The 23,704-nt window shown below is 49.3% G+C and overlaps 1 protein-coding gene across 6 annotated transcripts in view; it reads right to left on the bottom strand.

The window, feature by feature from the left end:
• The window catches only part of MTSS2 (MTSS I-BAR domain containing 2), a 64,080-nt gene that overhangs the window by 5,723 nt on the left and 34,653 nt on the right, over positions 1-23,704 (bottom strand). Inside the window, exons 4-14 of one of the 6 annotated variants that reach the window (XM_082232596.1) lie at positions 14,845-14,929; positions 14,441-14,532; positions 14,101-14,175; positions 12,494-12,502; positions 6,896-7,053; positions 5,770-5,877; positions 4,870-4,967; positions 3,806-3,932; positions 2,336-2,410; positions 1,794-1,859; positions 347-523 (exon numbers count right to left, since the gene is read on the bottom strand). In XM_082232596.1, the coding sequence (XP_082088722.1) occupies positions 347-523; positions 1,794-1,859; positions 2,336-2,410; positions 3,806-3,932; positions 4,870-4,967; positions 5,770-5,877; positions 6,896-7,053; positions 12,494-12,502; positions 14,101-14,175; positions 14,441-14,532; positions 14,845-14,929 (1,070 nt within the window). Of the gene's footprint in view, positions 1-346; positions 524-1,793; positions 1,860-2,335; positions 2,411-3,805; positions 3,933-4,869; positions 4,968-5,769; positions 5,878-6,895; positions 7,054-12,493; positions 12,503-14,085; positions 14,176-14,440; positions 14,533-14,844; positions 14,930-23,704 lie in introns of all 6 variants that reach the window. The other 5 variants (XM_082232595.1, XM_082232597.1, XM_082232598.1 and 2 more) reach the window with 5 other exon arrangements.

Here is a 23,704-nt window from a genome sequence, read left to right as displayed (position 1 = left end):
ACATCAGGGCAAAGGGCTACACAGGAAGCTGCTGGCATGCTGGGCGTGGCAATTTTTCACAATTCATGAGAGCAAAACCCATCAACTGCAAAACACTTCTCTGAGAGAACTTCCTCTGCTGCCCTGAAATTCCCTTCTGCGCTCAGCTCAAGAATGCCAGTTGCTATTTGGGTAAATCTCCTTCTGGAACAAGACATGCAGAGGAGGCCCGGGTCTTCTCCTCCAGGGAGTTGCCTCTCTCCTAGCTAAGGTTTGGGACAAGTAAGTGCTCCATCACCAGGGTACCAAACCTATTCCAAGTTCCTGTCCCCCCGGTCTCCCATTTTGACACTGAAGCTGGCTATACCTTGGCAGCAATGGAGGCCGGGGACATGCGGGGCCTGGAGCCTTCCTCCAAGCTGATTCCTGGGTATACCAGGCTGGTGGAGCCCAGCTCAGCTTCACGGAGATGCTCTACACGGTCCTTCCTTCGCTGCAGTGTGCTTGCCACCGGCTGTTCATAGAGGCTAGCCTTGGACCAATCCTGCAAAATCCAAGAGGAGATGGGTAGGACGGCACAGCTGGGGCCCCAACATCGGGCACAGCAGTGCAAAGTCAGGTGGGTATGGAATAGGGCAGAATGGGAGATGAGACTGGATGGAGAGGGACTGGGCAAGGGGGTGGGGAGAGAGGAATTGGCAAAAGGGCCACCCCAGGGCAAAGAGCAGGGGTTGTGGCAATCACAAAATGGCTCTGCCACCATTTTGCTCTGTTGGGCTGCTGATGGAGAAATCCCCCCTTGGCTTAAAAAGATTTTCAACAAAGACAGGAAAGGTGGAGGCACCAGGCCAGGAGGGTGCCTGCTTCCTTTTAAAAGTGTGGGCTGCTTCCCCAAGTGCTTGAAGCAGCTGACAGTCATGATACCTCCAACAATATGTGTCCCCCATCCCACTGGAATCCCAATTCTCTCACTCTCCTCAAACACATTTTCTGGAAAAAGTCAGGTGAATGCATCTTCCCTCTTACAGAAAGTGCTATATAAATACTGAGTGTTCAAAACACAGCACATTCAGTTCTGCACAATCCATACAGTGGTCCTGAAAGGCAGACTGCTGTCTAAGTGAGCTCATGGCTGATCTGAGAACGGAAGGACTTCCAGGCAGGGGCTGTTCTCAGCTCCCCCACACCACTTCACTCCACTCACACCAAACCCTACATGGTGTTTGTTTATGGGAAGCAGTTCCTGCCCCAACTCAGAGAGATGGCAGCACAGGGACATTGCAGAGACTTTGGGGGGGGGCAGGTGGGTCAGCTGAGGGGAAATAGTTCATATTCTGTCATCCCAAAGCTGTCCTGATGCAGGCTTCCTGTGTTCAGGAAGAAGGAAGCAGCACTTCCTGTTTCCAGAGCACTTTGATGTGCTCACAATGCCAGTGTACAAGAGGAAAGAACGACTGCTTCAGACAGCCTGATGGGTTTGATCTGGGGCCACATGGGAGCCTTTGCTACCTGCACCTAAAAATGCTGGGGTGGGAGCCTGGATGGGTTCAACCATTGAGCATATTAAATGATGCAGAAAAACCCCCAAACAGAACGGAACTTGTGCAGAGCAGAGGCTCTTGCTCCTGAGTGACCCCTGCAGCATCACCTCCATTGCTTTCCAGAGGGGAATCCCTAGGCTGCTGCTGGAAGATTAGGCTTGGAGCTACATGTTTCCAGAGCCAACAGAGCCACAGAAGGCTCCTGTTCCAGCTCTGGAGCAGCTGACTCCCCTGGTCAAGTTCTTGGAAACGGACACACCACAATATACACACCAGGCTAAGGCTTCTTCTGGAGCTTCCTTCAGTCCTGGCCACATGAGCTACATTCAGGGGTTTCCACTGAAACACAGTAAGAAACCACGGTGAAGAGAACCCAGAGCACACGCATGACCGCTGCACACCCAGCCAACCTGCAGGGGGTGGGAAGGGGGCGGCCCGTGGCAACCGGTTGGGCAGAGCTGCAGAGGAAGCCAGAATCACACCGGAATCATCAAGCCAGGACAAAAAAAACAACAACCATCAAAAAGCCAAGAGCCAAAAGCCAGCCAACAAGGTGGGACCGGGAACAGAAATGGTGGAGGAAGAAGAGGAGAGGGAGATGGCAACCAGAGGAGCAGGAGGAGGTGTCCATTTCCCCAAAGGTTTGTGACATGCTAAAGCCCTGCAGTGCATCAGCCACTGGGTGGGGTGTGTATCCCTGGATCCTGGGTGTGTGATGGGTGGGTTGGTGGGTGGGTGGGTGGGAAGGATGTTGCCGATTTGCGCGTCACCTTCCGGCCGCCTGACCATGCCCCGGGGGCAGAGCTAGAACTGACCGAGGTCGGGGAGTTGCATTCGCTAACAGACTGGCAGGTTTCTGAGGCCTCGGACGATGCGGAGCTGGAGGACTTCTGCCATGCCCAAAGTCCAAAGGTCAGCAGGAGCAAAACAGACATATGGGAGAGAAGGGAGAGAAGAGACCTGGTTAAGCAGCTGGTGGAGGGAAAGCAGCAGGCAGAGAGAGAGAGAGAGAGAGAGAGAGAGAGACCCGAGGAGGCGGATGCAAGCGCAGGGCAGCCAGCCTTGACACTTAAGAGCCAGGTGTTAGATCACAGCAGGCAGTGCAAGCACCGGAGGAGCCACACACGCTCACGGGAAGCCCATGAGGGGCCTCACATGGATTTTGCACAGGCACTTCCAGGCTCTCTGCAATAACTCTTCAGCAGGGGAAGCGATGAGGAAGGAGCCGAGGGAAGGAAGGCCTCCTCCCTCTGCAAGGGCAACAGGAAAGGACCAGCTGCAGGAAGCAGAGAGGCAGGAGGGGAAAGCCTCCTCTCGCCCAGGGTGTGGAAACAAGGCACACAGGAGGCCAGAGGGACGTCCCAAACTTCCTGCACCTTCCTCACAGGTGCACTCGGCAGCTGCCCTCTTCCTGCCCGCAGGCCAGCCATTCTGCTTGCACCTCCATGAGACACTTTACAAAAACACATTATTCATAAATATGTTAACTTCCTTTTCCTGGAGCCACCCTCAGCTCAGGGCGGCTTGATAAACCTTCGCTCTGCAAGTCTTGGATAAAATCCCTCTGGACCAACTGTTGCAGAAGCCCCAGAGAAAGAGCTGCTGGCTCTTTACACTTAAAAGAAATGGGGACGTGAGAACCTTTGAATGGCTGTAACCCTCCACGGCTGTTGGATTCAGAAATCCATGCTTTAGTGCCACCTTCACAGGTCTGGAGCCCTCCAGATGTTCTGGGCTCTTAATTTGCACTGGAACGGCCTTGACGCCTATGTAGGAGTTCTTCATCACCCCTGGAGAGCTGAGGCTGTTAGTTCCTGGGGCTCCGCAACCACCGGGTAGCCAAGGAGAGAAGCAGGCTTCTTTTCCTCACAGAGATTTCTGGGCCTACTCCCTTCCCAAGCAAAAAGGAGACGTGGCTGTCAACATCTCACCTGGAACCAGCTAAAATGGGGACTGGCACACCCATCCATTGCACAGCCCATGTAGTGCTGGGAACTTACCCCACCTAAATAGTCAACCAGCCTGGTTTATAAAAAGGAAGGACTGAGGCCAGTTTAATCTGATTAAACTGGAGGGGTTGGGGGATGGCAGCTCATTCAAGGGGTCTGTCACCTGTCCTGTGGCCACCAGCACCCTTGACTTCCCCTAAGAGGCTGTGCATGCACAACTGGATTGGGCCTGCCTGCAGCAGAGTAACAGCAAGAAGAGTGTTGATAGCTGCCATGTTTGCCCAGGGCTTCCCCTTTGCATTCTGTGGCCTTTGGCGGCTGCCCCGCTGAGCTTACCTGACTGGTGAGGTCCGAGGGCATTGGCGAAGGTGGCTTGGAGAACATGGCGTCCTGGGAGATGAAGCCAGAGTCATGCGATGAGACGCTGGACAGGCGGGTGTTGGCATTGACGGGCTGTGCCAGGCTGCGGTAGCGACATATGGAAGTTGGTGAGTATGTTTGAGAACCCGTGAGCCACGGGGGGCCACCCTGAGCACTGCTAGTGCCGCTAAAGGGTGGCAGGATGAGACGGCATGGCGGGCAGGAGGGGGTAAGGACAAGGCGCGCAGGAGAGACAAAGCGCATCATCAAAGCGCATTGATGGGGTAGGAGTGAGAATAGCAGGGGGTGCAAAGGAAGGAAGAGAGAGTTTTGTTTTCGTTTATTAAAAAAAACAACCACCAGTCCAACCCACACAAACTGTGAGGAATTAAGTGGCATTACAAACAGGAAAGGAGCATATGGGGGAAAGTGACACATTCTTCTCTCCCAGCTAGGAGACAGCAGTGGTGCTGAGGGCCTGACAATGATCACACACACACACACACACACACACACAATCCCAGGGTGTTTCTGCACTAGGCCCACTGCTCTGGAAGTGCCATGTTCCCCCACTTCTTAGTCCACATGGCATGCCAGAGTTTCCTGGGGGAGCCCGAGACACAGTTGCAGCATGAGCAGGCAACATGTGCTTAAAGCACCTCAGGGCTCCTGTGCCTTTAAACATGTCTCCTTTGCAAGTTCAGGTGACTGTCTCCATTGCTTCCTGTTGATCTAAACTAGGGGACTGTTGGTCAACAGAGCTTTGAATTGCTAGTTTCTCTTCCCACAGTGAAGGGGAGAGGTTTGCATTAGTTATTTGAACTTGGGATTTTTTAAACAGAATACCACAAAAAGCACTATTAAAAAAAGAAAGGAGTGGAAAAGAGTCACTCAAGAATTAAAGCACTTCACTCGCTATCTCTGTGGGATCATACGAGTGGCGAGAGGCCCACTTAGAGAAAGGCAGGTCATGCTATGCTCCCCTTGGCAGTCATGCCCTTCAGCTGGGAGGTTCCTCCAGCTGCGCCAAACACACCTACCTGCACATGCTGGATTTGCGGGACCCAGAGCTGCTGGGAGAGGACGGCGGGGTCTGGTAAGACCAGCTATAATCAGAGCCCTTCAAATCTTTGATCACCTGCAAAATATTTGGCATTAAAAGGTAGCTCCGTGACACGTACAAAACCTTCCAATTGTGTCTCATTTGTCTTCCCAATTAGAGCAGAGTCCAGGGGGTTACTCTGCTTTCTCAGAAAAGGAGGACATGTCACCAGTGGCCACTCAACAATCCCACACAGGCAGGCACACATTCTGACAATGCCCCATTAAGACCACCTTTAGCTGCCTCGAGACCACTGGTCCATCTAACCCCTTCAATTCCACCTTATAAACTTCTTTTCTTTGTCTAATTCTCAAAAGACATATGTTTGCACATAAGGCCCATAAGTCATTACTGGGTTTGGATAAGCTCCTGTATCCATCACTGTGGGTGTGAAGGAATAATTAGTTTCCGTTATATAAAGGTATTTTGAACCTAGGAAGTATTTTCCAATTCCTTCCTTTCGGTTTACCTCCTCCCTGGTTTCAGTTAGAGACTCTGCCACTGCTAGAAGTTTGATGCTGGGCTATCTGGGCACCTGTCACAATTAAATTCTGAAAGCTGGAGCTTGGGCTGGACTAGTTCCATATTTCCCAAACTGCATGATGCAATAAATTAACTGGGAATTTAATCAAGGGCCTTCTAGGGTTCTGATTTAGGGAAGCTGCTACTGTGTTCTCATTATTGTTGTTTTAAATTGTTAATGTTTTATCTTTTGTACTGGAAGCCACTCTGAGAATTTGACTTGAAGACTCACATACAGATTTGGTATATAAATCCAAATAACCCCCACATCCTTTTCTAAAACCTTCCCAGCATTCCATCCTTTTGGCTCTCCCACCTGTTCACTGGCCGATGGCAATTTGTGGGGGTCAGCTGTCAGGACCACCAGGTCGTCAATGATGCCCTGCAGGTGGGTGATCTCTCCCAGCATGGTGATCTCTCCATTCTGCAAAAAAGACAAGAGGAGAGAATCGGGCAACTCAATATTCCTGCATTACAGTGGGCTGGACTAGATGACCCTTGTGGTCCCTTCCAATTCTATGATAAGTATCCTTGCATCACAAATGGACCCCTTTGCAAGTGCTGGTTCTATCTGATGAAGGTTACGTGGGTTAACCTGGGCAGGGCCCAGCCATATGGTTCCCTAGCCTTGAAGATAGAAGTATGGATGAAGAGCCAAAGGCAACTTAGCAGTGCAGCCTGGGCGATACTACCACAAGCACAGTCCACCTCTGGGGCTGATGGGAGTTGTAGTCCAAAATAACTAGAAGGCACCAGGTTGAGAAAGGCTGATCTAATATGTAGTCATCAAGAACCACATACACAACCTTTAGCTCCTGGGAGGAAAAGGCGAGATATAAATGCAATAAATAAATAAATAAATAAATAAATCAACAGCATCTCAAGAGAAGGGCTCGATCAAAGTCTCATTCACCGTTGGCGCACACAGTCTCCTTAACCTTAACTTGGCAAGCCCACCTAAATCCACAATAAGCCTTGGAAAGGAATGTATAGATAAAGACAGGATGTAGATTAGCCATATGTACGGGGCAAGACCTTTTGAAACATTGCATCAGGTGGGAGCAGAGGTGTGTGCAGGTGTGACAGACAGTGTTGGGTGCAATCCAGCCCTGTTGACACCCCATAGTTCAGAGTAAGTCCAGGAGGAGCCGGAGTTTGTTTTTCTCTGCAAGTTGCCTAAATTTGCATCTATATGCATAAATCACCACATACAAAATTGACGCACATTTTTCTCCAATGGGCCCGTGCACCAAATATTTTAAGTACCTACCAATACCCGAGATGTATACTGTCACTATGGGAGGGGTGGGGGTGGCTGCCAGAATTTTGTTTGCAAATTAAAATACACTATAAATAAGGGGCTTGTTTTCTCAGTTTACTCAACCCATGAAACAAATGTGGGCAGCTGAATATTGGGTAAGGTAGGGGTGGGGGGCACCTACCACCACAGGTTGCAAATAAGCGATGAAGGTGCAAAACCGCCCTCGCTCCTCAATGAGTGCCTTGCGGACAGCCTGTTTCTCCGTTTCTTCCAAAAGAAGGTACATGTCATTGACATCTTGGAGTGCATTGTCCAGTTGAGGCTGCAGGTCCCCTTTACCTGAAAGAAGGACAGGGAGACAGAGACATCACCTCCTCTTCACCCACCAGCCCCCAAGTCCAGCCTCAAAGCTCTGGCCTACTTCTGGAGGTAGCCCCTGAACAGATGTGGCGCCTCACATCTGTATATTTCCTGACTGGTGAAACTGGGTAACCTAAACTGGAGCACAGAGAGGTCCTCTAGTAGGGAAAATGCCAGTCTAGAAACAGGCAAACCTTCCTAGATTTTACTGCTGCAAGTGATGTCTCCCAATATCTTCAGTGACTGGTGGTCTCTGCTGAATAAACACTACCTGGGCATAGAGCAGACTCCAACCTGGTGTCACAGATTTCTATCAAAGAGCCTGTCGTGTTCTCAATAAATGGCAATTCCTCATCTTCCATTGTTCAGACACGAAATTAAATTCTGTTTAAACCAGTTTGATTATAGCATAATGTACCCGTATCCAGACTTACTGAATAGCTCCCAAGAACCAAAAGCAACCATTTTGTGAGTACTCTGACCTGTACGAGAGATGTTTAAAATACTCAGAGGGTTGTGAAGAAACACACCCAAGTTGGTTTGCCAAACACTATGAGGGGCTATTTTTTGTTCAATCTACAAGCTATTTTTGAAGCCTTTTTGCCTGAAGAGAGGTTAAATGACTTTTTAAATAAGTAAACACTGGTCTTTGACCCTGTTGTCCAGGATTTGTCATTCTGATGAACTGTGATGTTGGCTCTGATGCTCTCAATCCCTATTGTTATGACAGAGGGAAGCTCAGTTTCATGCTTGCTTAATTTTTATGGATGTTCACATGTGATAAAATTGATGATTTCTGACAAGTAGCATCATGACTGCATATATTGCATAGGCCTATAAAAGTGTGAGGGCCACTGTTAATATCTGTAGCTGGCCCTCCAGGAGGCACTGGGCTCCTGGCCCACATCAGCCCTGGCGACATTTCTGTCCATGTCTGCATCCTGAAAGGAGTGATATTGGCCAGATATGTCATATCACTGGTCACTGTGGAAAGCAACAAACTGTATTTATGTCTTTTCTAGTCTGAATGTTGTGCACTGAATACTTTGTATACAGCTTTGGATTTTCTTAAATATTAAGCAGCTTACAAGTAATTTAAACTCAATCTATCAATAATAACTATATTTGTAAACAGGGCTAAGCCAAAACCTTCATTGTTTTTCAGGAACATCTTCTGCATAACTGAACATGCCCACCATGCTATTTCAATATTGCTTGCAAAAATGCCCCCCCCAGTCTCTTTGCACTGCCCTCCCCTGCCTACTCCCTCAACTGACCATTTGACTTTGCAGATGTCATGATGGAACCAAGCCTTATTTCACCCCTTAGTCCCCAACTGCTACCAATTCATGAAGACATATGAGGCAATAAAGGGAGTGGAGGATGTCACAACAGTCCCCATCTCCACTCCAAGGAGCACCTTGCTCCTCTCCTTAAGCGCCTGTGTTGGCTCCCACAAAGGATGCAAGCTCTCCACCCTCTTCACTTCCTATGAAATATTTCTCTTTTTGACCTCTTAGTCTGAAGCAAGTTCTCCTTTACCCCTTCTTCTCCCTACTCTGCTTTTGCACCTTTGACTATGCCATTCTACAGCATCTGGAACAGCAGCCTCCTCGCTTTCAATCTGTGAAGTCACCTTCCTACCTTCTGGCCCATCGTGACCTCTGCAAAGCACAATCGCTCCACCATTCCTGCTGCTCCTGTTACCACTCCCTCCATCTCCATGATTCACACAAGTCCTTTGCCAACCCTCTACTCTCTAGCATGACTCTCCAGACTGGGAGAGGAGCCATCGTACTGCTAGCAATAACTAGATGTTACATGAGATGCAGGTTGTCCTTCTCATATAGGGTGGCAGGGAGAAGAAAGCCCTATTGGCCCACACAAGTCTGAAGGGGTCATGCTCAAAGCAGTGGGAGGCCTTCTCCTGCTATGCAGCATTTTCATTTTCTGGGTGTAGCAGTAAAATTGGGCAAGAGGCCCATGTTGGCTTCTGGCTCTTCAACCCTCCAAAGGTGGGCAGGTGTGTCTAGATCCATCCTTTTCTGCTTCTTTGAATTCACCCCACAGGCTTTTTGCAATTGCCCACTGGCAAGAGGAGTCCCAGCAGTTGGCCCAGCAGTGGATCTGTGTATCACTAGCCAGATACAGAGCACAGTGGTCCTTGGGACTCCTAGAGTCAATTGAGAGGGCCCTGCTCCCATGATGCACCTTGCCTTTCCCTCCTCCGTCCCAGTTTGTGCTGGATTCATCACTCTCTCCTTCCCACACAAACCCATTCACAATTCCAACACTGTAATTCAAAAGCAGAAGTTCAAATTCATTCCAAGTTCAGACCTTAGTTTCACAGCGGTGCTGAAATTTGTGTGACTCAGTTGCTTGGAAGGCTGCGCTGTGAGAATCTGGGTTGGGGTGGATGGGTATTGCTACTCATACAAATACTCAAGGACACACAAAGGGAGACACAGACACATGGACTTCAAAAGTTCGTCGGAAGCATAGACACCAAGAGAGCCCTTAGGATCAAGGCTCCCCTGGAGCTGTCCATGCTCACAACCACCCATTGATCACAGGCTATGCAAAACAGAGGTGCCAGCAAGCAATTCACAATGTGTGCAGAACCAACCATGAAATGCTTGGCTTGATGGACAGCAATGAAGACCACCCTTGTGCAACCGCAGCCCTGCTGTCACTCAGATATGTTGCCTCCCACCACCACCACCACCACCAGCCCACATGCAAAGAAGGTAAAGCAAGATGACTGAGCAGCCAGGCGGGTGGAAAACCAGTGTGGGGAGGAACAGGGAAGACTGGAAGAATGGCTGATTGCTGAGAAGAAGTCAAGAAACAGCCAAGCTGTTGAGGCAGTGGGCCCCAGGATATTGGAGGGCTAAGGCTGAGATCCTGATGCTTGGGCTTGGCAGCCAAAAGACCCAGGGAAAAGGAGCTATAAAGTTGCGGGGAACTTGCAAGACCTATATAACGCTTGCTGAATTTAATAATGCTTGGGGAAAGCCAGAACTGGCCTTTTGAAAATGGAAGCCAAGGCACCAACCCACCCTTCTGATGAGCTGTTGCTGAAAGGTGCATTCCTGTCCAATTCCACTTTTTAATGTGGCTCTTCCCCCATCCCTAATCTCAAGGCTGTCACTCTCTGGGGCGGATCTGGGCCCAAGGTGGGTGGATCTCAGCATTTGCCCCAGAGCCATTCTGGAGCGGTGCAGCAGAGCCAGAGAAAGAGGAGTGTCCAGATGGGAATAATGAGGCCCTGTGGTGATGCTGATCAGGCCTGAAATGAAAGCCAACTTAAAAAGTGCCCACTGACAATGTCTTGTTGCTTATGCCTTTGTGGTTCACGAGGGTGAGGATACTAAGAGGGATCATAGGGATGCTCTTGTGAGTGTCTCCCAGCACAAGACAAGAAGGCCTCCTCTTTGCTTTGGCCTAAGGGGGAAGGAATGGTTATTCCAACCTGCACCAATCAATTTTAACCAGGCCTTTGGTCCCTAACCGAAAGCACCTGGGGCCCTTAAGTGCCCAGACAAATGGTGGCACTCTGCTGCAGGTGGAAATTGTGGTCTCCCTCTGAAGGAGACCTAGCCACCTTCCAGAACAGCCTTCCCTGAAGCCGGTGCCCTCCAGTTATTTTGGGTTACAAATCCCATAAGCCAGTGGTGTCCAAACCTTTTTAAAAGAGGGCCAGATTTGATGACGTGAAGGGCTATGGGGGCTGACCAAAGGGCCAACCAATGTTGTTGATGACCTTTTTTTAGGATTGAAGTTGTTGAGGGTTTTTTTAGGTTTTAACCCCAGGAAATAAACTGCCACAGGGGCTGGATTAAACCGACCGGTGGGCCACATTAGGCCCCCAAAATGGACTTTGGACATGCCTGCCATAAGCAATACCAAGGAGGATTTCCTCCAGAGAAGGCTGAGGCTGATGGGAGTTGTGGTCCAAAACACCAGGTTGGAGAAGATGGCCCCAGAGTGAGAGACTGAGCCAGTCTGGATCCGTGAGAATTCAAGCTGTTTTTCCATTTTGTGTTCAACTGATGAAACCAAAGTGTATGTGCTTTGAATGTGCCCTTTGATATCCCCCTTTTCAAAGTGGCAACAGGGCATATGAAGCAGCCTTGCACTGAGGCAGACCCCTGCCCAGAGGAGTGGCTCTGTGGGGTCTCAGGCAGGTGGAGAGGGTAGGACCCCTTCTTCCTCCTTCACATTGCTTTCTGCTACCAAATCCTTTACACTGGGATTGAACCCAATACATCAGGCAGAGGCAAACTCAGCCCTCCAGATGTTTTGAGACTGCAATTCCCATCACCCCTGACTACTGGTCCTGTTGGCTAGGGATGATGGGAGTTGTAGTCCCAAAACACCTGGAGGTCTGAGTTTGCCTATGCCTGCAATACATTCTGTAAAATAACCCAGTTTTTTGCAGCCCCAGGAAGGTGGGGCCTGAATGCAACTCTTGCAAATCAAACTAAGGGTTTTCATGTATGCTAGGCTTCTTTTAAGACATAAAGAACACTGTCTTTAGAAAACAGCTTCACAACAACCATGTAAGGGAGCTTAGGCTGAAAGGTAGGGACTTGACTTTCCAAGGCCAAGAAAGGCCCAAGGTTGAAATGGTCAAACTATAGATAAATAAACCCGGCACACACCACATATTTTGACCTAAAAGGCCTCACAAGCCTCACAGGCCTCATATTTTGACCTAAAAGGCCTCATAAGCAAGGCCAAGGGTTGGGGGTAGGAGTTGTACTCTACCAACAAAATGGGGAGTGGGGGGGTGAGATTACTCTAAACAGAGGCAAGGCAACAGCCCCAGGGATTTTGGCATCTCAGGTGCTTAGCTAGTTTGTGGATGGGCTAGTCAGGGGGTTGGCATAGCAGGGGAGGCGCACACCCACTTCCCATGGGGTCTTGCTTGCCAGCAGGCCAAAATAAGATGGCTTTGGAACAATCTCCCAAGTCTCCAATTTGGCCTGAGGTAAGCTGCTCTTCTTTAGCCTCAGCCTGGCCATCCGCAACATGGGGGGGGGCAGTAATGCTGGTCTGCCTTACAGGGCCGTTGCAAGGTTCACTGAGAAGAATGAAGCAACTCTGAACTTAGTATTTCCGTTTTTGCCATGTGGCCTGTCGGCACCTTACACCTCAGGTTCCTGCGTTCATCACCACCTCCTCTCTGCCTCCAGCAAAGCTGAGCCGAGCCTCAGTCAGCCCCATCAGCTTAAGCTGCTCCCAACCCTCAATGCACCACTTGCGTCAGCATGGCCTCCAGAGGTTTCATTTCATTTCAAGCCCAACCAAAACAGAGTGGAGGGAGGGGGGAGAGGATTACAGGTAGTGAAGCCAAGAGCGTGGAGGAAGGGTGAGGGATGCCTGGATGAAGCTGAGATGGCAACGTTTGACTTACCAAGTAGCTCTACAGGAAGGATGTGGAAAGGAGGGAAGAGAAAGGAGAGAGGGAGGAAGAGAGAAAGAAGAATGTGTGAAAGACAGGCTGATGTATAGAGCCATCTTCTCACCCGGAACAGGACCCCACAGAACCACCACCCAACTCAGCCACATCACCAGGTACACAACTGCCCTCCCGCCATAAAATGACAGCAGGGGACAGCTGCGTCTGGTCAGGTCTTCTCCACTGACACAAGGAGCAAAAGTGGGAGCCACAGGACTCTGGTAACCTCCCCCAGGTGGGGGGCAGTGGCAGGTCCAGGGGTGGAGTGGGGATTCCCCAAGACAGAATGCAAATGCCCCAGACCCAAGCCAAATGCCCCAGGTCCCCAATCCACCTTGCATGGAGCAGCCAAACAGGAGGAGGAAGGCACAGAGACATTTGCACCCTGCACCTTGGCTTCCCAAGGAGTCATTGGTGGCCACGTGCACACGCAACATCTGGTTTGGGCCTCAGAGGGTCTGCTGCAGGAGCCAGGAAGACCCCTCTCAATACCTAGAAGGACTGAGAATGGTATGAGACGCCACACTGAGAACACCAACACAGTTCTCTTCCCATGACAGTGTGTGTGCATAAAGGGGAGGGAGAGGCACTTTGATAGGAAATTATCCCCGAGGCCCCCCCAACCTTGCAGTCAGCACCAGCATACACACATGGTAACTTCAAGGAGCAATGACCTGGATCAACACACTGGCCTGATTTTAGGGTAATAAGAACTTAGCAAGGCTCTGAAAGCAACCCTCCCCTGGCAATCACATGTTCACAAGATGGGTGGGCAAACCAAAAGTGCGGAAACTTAAAGCACCGGCTGAACAACGCCCCCTGCAGAAACTGCCACTCTCACAAAGACCCATTCAGACACACAAGCAAACCAGAAGCAGGCAAGCTCCCTTCTCCCCTTGGAATCTGCTACCACAACTCTGAAGACAGCTGGGCCTTCTTTCTCCTTGGGGGTTAAAATGCCTCACAGCTTTGAAGAGGATCAATAGCTGAGAGGCATGTGTGTTCTTCTGCACTTAAAACAAATAAATCCAAGATTCCTGAACTGAGCAAAGGTGAATGCTGTGAGCCTAATCAACAGACCTGTCATTCGGCCATCTCCTCTGGTTTCTGAGGCCTCAGCCAGCATTGCCCACCCACACTGTTAAGCCACAGGGGCCAGAAACTTGCTTTAACACCCCCCCTAATAAATTCAGGAAGCTGAATTCATTCCCTTTTCTGTCACTGCCTAACACAAAGCTCTGTCTCACCTGCAAAGCAAACAACCCACAAAGAGATTTGGAGAACCTCTGGGCCCCAGGACATTATGCCGCAAGGAGGCCTCCACCCTAGTTTAACCAGGATCTTACACTGCAATGCATTTAACTGGAGAATTAAACCAAGGTCCTTGCTCCATCCATGCCATTACCTGTGCAGGGAAACGTTCACTGCTAAGGCAGAAGCAATTTAGGTTATCCAAGGGCAGCCCAACAAATCCAGTCCCCCTCTTCAATCAGGGGTTGGAGGCCAACATCACTAGCCAAACTGAGCTGCCCTTTGGCCAGAAAGACCCTGGCAGATCTTACCTTTGCGGGCTTTCTTCTGAAGCTTCAGTGTGTCAGAGGACTTCTTCTTTATCTCATGGCGGGCTCGTTTGTATTCTAAGGAGACAGGAATTGGGAGACACGAGGTCTGATTCCAAGTGACCAGAAGGCAAACAGCTTGGCGGGTGGACCCCGAGGTCCTCCACATGGCGTGAGCAGACAAGCGAGGCCATTGCTCTCTATGGGGCCCAGACTCAACTCCTGGGCTTTCATCTCCTCCCACCCTAAGCCCCACAGTCACATCCTTGCCACTGCTTTCCTCTGAGCATCAGACACTGCCTCACAGGCTATGGGGCAGCCAGGGTGCCTCCTGCCCTTTTACCTTTCGCGTGATCTTTGTCAAGCTGGTTAGCAGTCTTCTTCCAATCCTCTATCCGATCCTGCAGGGGGTTAATCAGGCTCTCCATCAGGGCACTGCAGGAGGGGGGAAGGCACCCAGAGAGAGGCGGGTTAGCAGGGCCAAGGGATGCGGAGAAGGGTTTGCAATGAAATCCCCATAAATGTGCCAAGGTGATCCAAATGGCTCAATAACTCATTCTCTGGACTACAGTATGGAATTGGCTCGAGTTTCTAAAACCCTGAGCCTCCTTCTGCATGTCTTGCCTATTTCAGCACCTCCCCAATCCCGTTTTCAAGGCCACTGAGCCTCTGCCTCTTCTTCGGAAAGGGAGCCTGGGGCTGGCCCACACACATGACAAGCACGCGAGTCTAACGAAAGGCACTTACTTGGTAAACTGCCTCAGCTTGGTCTCAATACTGCGGTGCCGCATACACATCCGGGTTAGTGCGGAGCCGATGTCCCTCGTGGCTCCTGAGGTGAAAAACCAGCCCTCGTGTTAATGGACAACAGTCAAGAGGTAGTGCAGAAAAATTCAAGTACGAAATTTCTTTTCTTTCCTTCTCTCTTGTTCAGCCGGAGAGAAAAAAATGGAGAGGCAAGGAATTGAGATGTCACCACAGGCTGAAGGAAAGCCTGACATTGGGGCTGGGTGAGGGAGTGAGATCACATGGGCTGGGAAACCAAGTTGCCTGAGAGTCTGAGGAAGGAGCACCTTGTTTCAGAAGCAGCAAAGCAGAGCTATCAGGGCTCTCTCCTGACTTTCCTCCTGAGGGGGCATACAGAAAGGCATCATATGTTACTCTCACAAGAACCCTGCAAGCTGTTTCTTCAGCCTCTACGTGAGACTCAGTTCCTCCTCTCTGGACATCCATTTTCCATCAGAGAAGGTGGCGGCAGAGCAGGGATCGCCTGAACACTGTCCCAGGTCTGACTTTCTATCCAGTCCCCTCAGAAGCCCCTATTATCTCCAGGCATTACATGGTACTGAAAAGTCAGAATAATAGAAGCTCTTATGAAACATTACTTTGGGGCAACATCTTCCCCTCCAGGATTTCACAGGTGAAAAAGGACTCTCCAGTGGGCTTGTAACACTCCCCCCACCCAATTCATCTCACAAACACTTCTTCCCCTTGCCAAAGGTTGTTCCAGGATTCCATTCATGCTAGAGTGACTCACCTGGCAATAGCCTATCTTACACAAATTAGTAAAATGTTCACAAGAGTTTCCATTAAAAAGAAAGGGTTTTTTCCCTTTACACAGTGGAGCTAGAGGCTGTGTTTGCAACTTAAAGAGCATCAGAAGGATCCTTCCAAACTGGGAGATTAGGAAACAAATGCATTTTGATGTTAAGAAGGTGTGTGGAGGGGAATGCATTTGGGGCACACCCCCTAACTTCACCCATAAATACACCATGATGAGGTCTGAGCTGCATTGCAATGTTGTAACCTTCCTGCAAAGTGGGGTTGATTAGTCCAGCCCCTTTGATAATTTTGGTTGCTCCTTTCTGCCTTTCCCTCCCAGCTCTAGAATATCCTTTGAGTTAAAGGCTATCACTATCAAAGGCTAACAATTGGCTCCAAGTCTAGGGGCCTGCCTGATGGAGAACAGAGCAATTCAGATTTTGTCCATTGGGGGTAGCAATAACCACACTGACATTGACCCCTCTCTCTTTCTCTGCGCCTTGAACATGAGGATATGAATGGATGGAACAGTCTTTCATAGGAACCGCCCATCAAACTGCATCCCTCACAAAGCATGGATTATGGGGCATTCTGCTGTTTGAGGGAGAGGAAAATGCCCACATACACTAATTCACATGGGAGCCCAATCCAATGATAAGTTATCTAGTGCAAGCCTCATTGAAATGAACATGCATTTATAGGGGCCTTTACACAAGATGAGATGGCACCCTGTGGGTCGCAGCTAAATGCCCTTGATAGCACCAGAAACTAACAGTCAGAGGTGATTTCTGTCTCTTTCTGCTCATTTCCATTTCAACTTGCTCCTGGTCACACGTGCCGTAATTGCTGTGAGTGCTCCAGTTGGAGAACAGCCTCTACTAAAGGTGTCATTGACCTTAAAGAAGCACGAACTCAGGACGAAAGGGAGAAATGAGCTAAGAGGAAGGCAGCTTGGACAAATCCTCACCATGATCAACTCCCACCCAGAAACCTACATCCCCACTGTGGAAGGACGTGTGGATCCAGAATTGGCCTCCACAGTCACTTACGGACTCACTGTTAAGACCGTGGTCATGGAAGACAATCTTACTTGGCTATGAGTGATCACCAAAGAAGAAGAATTGCTGCTCTAGAGGAGCCTTCTCCAATCTGTTGCTCCCCATCTTCTTTGGACCACAATACCTGTGCTGACTGGGGCTGTTGGGAGTTACTTCTCAAAACATGAATGGCACCAACTTGGCAAAGGTGGCTCCAGGATCTAGACTACCTTCTGTTTTCCTTGAGATATATATAAAAAGTGCCCCCGAAGGATGTCTTCCTCTCAATCCTGCCTTTTAAGCACTTCCTAGGAAGAACACATTGCGTACTCCCACAACACCGAAGCAGAATGACTGTGAAAGATTAATGAGGCAAAGGCACGCAATTGTGCCAGGAAAGACGAATACACAGAAATCACACGTCAGAGGAACCCAGTGTCACCTGGGAATGGAAGATCCACCCCTCAAAGGTACTGGGAGGGAGGAAGTTAAGAGTGGATGCAACAGACCATGATCAACTCAGCCGGCATGATGAATCCAGGTTAATGAGGGATCTGCACGCACACCAGTATGCAGCACTGTGCAAGCTGCAGAGAGAAATTTGCAAAACAGTTCACCTTCTGCTGCCCAGGAAGTGGCAAAAGTTGCAGGGAGTCTCCAAGACACAGCCTTCAGGAAGGGATCTTTGGAGGCTGCCCCAGAGCACTTGACATGAATTCTCTAACCCTACTCCTTAAAACAGCCCTTTAAAGCAGGCCAGCCACCACACTGCTTGGAAAGACATCTTTCATCCAGCTCTGGGTGAGGCACCTGATGCTCATTCAGGCCATGAGTTGACCTGACCTGTCAGCTATCACTGCGGGGGGGGGGGATGAGCTGCAAAGCTTTTAATCAAACAGAGATTAATCAATTTTAAACTTTTGATCAAAAAGGTGCTCTTAAAGTAGGGTAGCTGTGAGGGCCAGGTGTCCTACCAGTGACTCAGTTCCTTTTACTAGTCTTGGATTACTAGGCAATGATTTGCCAAGTGGCCTTGCTCAATGCTAAGCATGATCACTGCGCTTTAGTCATCTCTCTCGTACATTCCAAGAGCCCAAGACCATTTCCTTCTTGACCTCAGATGAGGCCAGCTAATTCTCCGCAAGTCTGCTTGTGCTTATGGTTCTGGTCCTGCAGTCTATTGAGCCTGACCTTCCAGAGCAACACTCTTAAGTGTTGGAGCATCAGAAGGTGGCATTAATGTGATTGACCCTCTGTTGCTTTTTGGAATTTTCTCCCAACCATGGAGGATGGAAAGACACCAGCACTACCTCCACAACAGTGGTGCACTTCACACACCCCTTCTTACTGGGGGTGGGGGGTCATCCTGGCTCCAGAGCCACCGCTGTGCAGCTGCAGCAATAGACAGAGGAGGATGACTCACTTCCTTTGCTTGTTTCCTTAGCTTGCTGAACAGGGCTTCTGCTGCAGATCACAGCCATTGACAGAGAGAAATCATTTCCTCCTGTTCCCCCTTTCCCGGTTCTGACCAGGAGTGCTGCTTCCTCTTAGAGTTGCTCCCTCTTGGCCAAGACATTTTACCCCCAGCCCCCAACCCTATGGCTGTAATCACCTGACACAAAATACATCCTTAGTATCTCTTTCAGAAAAAAAATCTCCCAGCATTTTCTGCAAACGTTGAGATCTTGTGGTTCACATTCTGAATCGCACTTGGCAACTTCACTAGCAACCCCCCCCCCCGAGCAATGTCCACACATGTGCAATCAGAGCAACCCCCCCATTTCCCTTGTCCTCTTCCACCACCCCACTAACAATTCAGTGGATAAAACCGTGCAGTCCCAGAGGTCCTTCTGTCTCTTTTCAGAGACCGCCTGGGGAATTTTGTTGCCATAAACACAAAAGTTAAAATGACGTAGCACCTCCTACTCACCCACCCATCAACCTTCTTGGACAACAGCAAAACATTAAAGAGGAAAGACAGACAAGAAAATTTAAAACGGGGTGGGGGTGGGGAGTCAATGCATTCAAAAGTTGTCAGTGTCAGGATGGGAAGGCTGGGCCAAGTTGATTCTTTTCTCTCCTTCAATTACTGAGCTCAAATTCAGCTACTTACTGGGGCTGGAAGCTTGGAGTTTCAGTAGCTGTGGTGTGTTTCTGAGACCATTTAGTGCACTGGTGCTGACATGTAAAGTCTTGCTCTGCTTAGAAGCTGGTACCTGAAGAACTGCCTGCTCCCTTCCCAGATCCCTTGGTGGGAAGGTGTCTCCCCTGCCTGTGATTGTTTTGCACTTCAGTGTTTTCGCCTTCCTTTGAATTGTGAGCTGAATAATACTGTGATCACTTCCAGCTCCAGGACACCTTATGTTTGCAATTATTTACACCTTGCCTTTCCAAGGGAGCTTATACACATCTGTTGAAATGGCACCGAGGACAAAACACAAACTAAAAAACAGGCTAAAATGCAACAAGCAAATAGCTTCATTTCCTTCATTTGTGCACCCCAGAGTGGTTGACATAATAAAAGCCATAAAACACAGTCATAAGCAAATGAGTCCACAAACACAACTAAAAGCAAAACATAACCAGCACTAATAACCAGTTAAAGCCAAAAACCTGTCCTTAATGGTGTCCCACTAGAATAACAGGGCAGCTTTCACTTGGCCCTGCCCTGAAGGAGAAAAAACTGGGCAGTGCATGATCCCCCACTGCAGCAAAGGTCCTATCGCTACCCTGCAATGGGAGTGGAGTGGAGTGGAGTGTGTGTGTGTGTGTGTGTGTGTGTTACCGAGAGCTAAGCAACTCCATATACAGGCAAGTTCATATGGGAGTTGTCCAGCCCTGTCTCCAAATATGTTAGAGGGCACCAAGTTGGGGAAAGCTAGGATAGACAGCCCTTCAAAAGCCACGATTCCAAGCCACTTGGGGCATTATAGGTAGAAAACAAACAAACAACATGAGCTGAGCCTGGTAGAGAACTGGAGAAGCCAGTGAACATCTTTCAACTACTGGTCAAATATTATCAGCACAGCAGATCCTAGTCCATATGTGTCTACCACACTTTGAATCTACTGCACTGAAGTTTCTCAACACTTTTTATTGGCAGCCCCACATATAAAATTGCCCTAGATATTACTAAGTCATGAGGAAATGTGGCAAAATTATTATTTTTCCAGACAAGCCCACAGTGCTAGTAAAAGTCACTCTTGAGCCACAGACTGCTTTATTGCATTGTTGACCATTTTAACTTTGCATGTAAATTTCCTTGGCAAATTTCCTGCCACATCGAAGCATTAGACAGCTTTAGAATACCAAGATGATGCAGGCTTGTGGGCACAATGGCTTCCTTCCCATGGACTAGTTGCTTGTTTACTCCAGGAAACTTGGGGCAATGAAGCCAGCCTTGATTAAGGACAGCCAAGTGGTACAAGCACATGCACCAGGCATTCAATCCTGAACATATCTGCCGCTTTTAGGATCAAAAAAGCTGTCGCCATGAAAGTTCTTTCACGAGTGGCCTAACACAGTGAGCAGGGCAAGGCATTGTTGAGTTAAAGAGCAAACGCTACAAGCAAAGGGGTGTATTTAAAATTGTTTCACCTTCTATTGTCTCCCTAGATGTTTTCTTTACTTCGTAAAAAAAGCTCTCAACGTCCCTTTCTGTCCTGAATGCGTAAAAGGCAAAATAAACTCAATCATAGCAGCAGAAGAATGCAAATAACAGCTGAGCTGCAAGTCTGCCTTACAACTATTCAACATCTCAAACTTCAAATTGTAATGGCAACCTCAAAACTGCATGCACGCAATTAAAGAAATGCATGAATGACTTTTTGCATATTTGTACGGAACATAAGTCTACCACCTGAGACACCCCTGCCTCCGCTTTGATCTTCCTACAAAAGAAAGAACCACAATTGCACACTTTGCACATCATCAAAGTCTTCCCTCTCAGCTGCTCTCTGCTGAAGAGCTGCACAGAAGGAGACCCAAAGAGAAGGATGATATCTAGCTGCCAACAGGCTCTGGGTGATTACCTATCACAGTGTTTCCCAACCTTTTTTGGGCAAAGGCACACTTGTTTCATGAAAAAAATCTCGAGGCACACCACCATTAGAAAATGTTTTAAAAATTAACTCTGTGCCTATATATAAAGTAACTCTCTTTAATAGGAATCAAATACACGGAACACCCTTTTCGAATTAAAACACACAGTCTCACGAGAGCAAGGAACAGCGATTTTATATTTTACGAAAAGAAGTCGCTAGTCCTCATGGTGACAGGGTGGAAAATATTTAAAAGCAGAACCACCTTGAGGAAGGTGGAGCCATATCACATCCCGGCAGGAGGCCTAAATTGGTGGAACGCTCAGGCCCCGCCTATTCAAAGAGGACTATTAATTTGGAGAGCTGCTATCTTCCAAACTGTGAGACGACGTGGCAAAAGGGGAGCCCTGAATGGAACTTTGCGTTTTTGTCTGTTCCGTTCATCAAGCTTTTGTTTGAGATCTGCCGCCTCTTCCAGCGCAGAAGATCCATTGTCTTGGATTTGTGCTCGAGAACCCCCCCCCCCGCGTGCGCGCCCCGCTTCTCCTCCCCTTTCGGTTCATACACATAGTCTCCCCCTATTGCAATTGTAGGATTATTTATTTTTAAAACTCAACACAGGGGCGGGGAGAAAAGCTAAACATTTCCCTTAAGTAAAGAGGAGGTTGTGTTAGCTCAACAAGGCTCCAATCCTAAACACAGTTCTTGAAAGCACACACCCTACAGAATACTGCGAGGTTTACGGTACATCCGAACGGCGGCGGCGATCTGCTGGAGGGGCGCCTGAGATTATTGGGGGGGCAGAGCCCCCCCAAACGAATTTTTGAGGGGGCTCAGGTCCCCTCAGGCCCCATGGAGTCGGCGCCTATGGCCTTGGCAAGCGCAATACCTACCAGGCTCAACGCCGGTCTCACGCTGCCGCTTCCCGCGCTCTCAAGGACCCGGGAGGAGGAAGGCGTGAAGGGAATCCAGAAGGCACGAAAACCTCGCGCATGCGCAGGCCTTCCGCCTGCGACAGCCCAGTAGGCTGGCCGAAGCGAGCGGCGATGGGACGTGGGAGGGAGCTCGCTCGCCGCCCCGCGTGTGCTCGCCGCCGCCGCCCCGCCTCTCGCCGCCCGACTCGCCCGCCTCCCTCCCATGGCACACCAGGCAACGTCTCGCGGCACACTAGTGTGCCGCGGAACACCGGTTGGGAAACACTGACCTATCATGTCCCACTCTATATAATTCAGTTCCTTTTAGTTTCATGCCATAACCAAGACATCTAACCTCCAGAGGCAGAAACTGCCCACCCACACAAAATACCTGGATGGTGAAAAATTGGATTCAGCCATTCTTTCAGTAAACAGCTATGGGTGATGTCAGGGAACTGACATCGGAGCTAGAGGCGGAGGGAAGGCTCTCAAATGATGCTGGAGAAGGGCCCAGCAGGGAGAGAGGCAGCTCAACAGATGGGGAAGCAAATCAGTGCAACACCAGGGATAAAGGGGGACAGATGGGGGAATCGGCGAGAGGGCTCCAGGACTCTTCACCGGACACCAGCGGGGAGAGCACGGGTCCTCCGCTACCCACTCCCTCCCTGCGCAGAAGACTTCCGCGCAGGGAGAGTAGGAGGAGACTTGGCGTCAAACAACTTTTATGTTGGAAAGGGTTTAAGAACGCCCACTGACGGATTCTGCTAGCGACTGAGGCAGCCACGAAGTGAAGGGCTGTCCAGACAGAAAGGTTTAACCAGGCAACATAGCCAGGAGAGGCGGCAACTTACGCACGAGCAACCCATACTCATTACAGGTGAATTGGCAGTTCTAGTCTGCAGGAAAAATTGAGAATATGGAACTGGGTGATGTCCTAGGCATGTGGTTCAAGCATAGAAGCCATGTTCCCAAGACAGACCCAGATGCATCAGATGGGACATTCACTATGGTCTGAGTCAGCAGTGCAGCCCACAGGCTAGGCAGGCAAGAAGGATGTCAAAAAGAATTACAGAGCAAAGCAACTCTCATTCACAGCCTGAGACTCACATATAGAAAGCTGGGGGTGGGGGTGGGGTAAGGAATAGTTTTATATGCTCATATGCTAATAACATGCTAATATTTAATTTGCTGGAAGCTGCTCAGATGACGGAATATAAATTATAATTACTACTACTACTATTGAGAGGCATGCAACTGTTTCCCACTTGTGATCTGAAATGGCACAGATGAAAAGTTTTACCACCTCATTTTCCATTTGCTTGATCTATGCCTCAGTCTCCCCTCTTGTGGAATTCTCCAAAGGGCCACACACTTCAAGCTACCAGGCAGCCCAGAAGCCCCTCCTCCTAAAGGACTCCCTTTCCCCTCCCCTGACCTCCTTTCCAAATCACAGCCATGGCTGTATTTTCTATTACCTGTGGCTCCCTCCTTTAGTAATCACCCTGCACATCTGTCCACTAAGGCTTCCCTTAATTCCCTAGACCTAAAGAACAGGGTATTCTGTGGACTTGGGGGAGGTGGCAGGCTGGGCTAAGCCAGGCATGGACCTGTTCATTAAACATGTGTTGCCCACTGGTTTGGAAGAGGGGGGTTACTTCTAAAACTAAAAGTAAGCACACAAGGGTAGGTGGGTTTGAACCTCGCTCCCTTTCCCTACTTCTTTAGGACATTTCCCCACATGTCATGTGGTCCATTTTGTGTTAAAGGGGAAACTCCCTCCCATGATTTATAACCAAACAGATGAGCATGTGTTTGCTAGCCATACACACTCCTGGCCTGGCATGGGTCGCTGGCATCGCCACATCATCTCAGCAGCAAGCGCAAATCTCTACATGGGTTTGAGTAGTAGGTGCAGAAAACCTGTGCAAGTAAATATGGAGGTCTACCTTTGTTTCCTTATCACAGCCCTTCCCTAGATGTTTATAAATAACAAGCTGTGGCTTCTTGTCTAAAAGCCGGAGTGAACCAGCCATGATAGAATGTCAGGAAACTGCTCCATAGCCCTTCTGCCCTC

Source organism: Podarcis vaucheri (assembly GCF_965113315.1).
Source record: "Podarcis vaucheri genome assembly, chromosome: 7".
Lineage (NCBI taxonomy): Eukaryota > Metazoa > Chordata > Lepidosauria > Squamata > Lacertidae > Podarcis > Podarcis vaucheri.
This window is presented reverse-complemented; position numbering and strand designations above follow the sequence as displayed.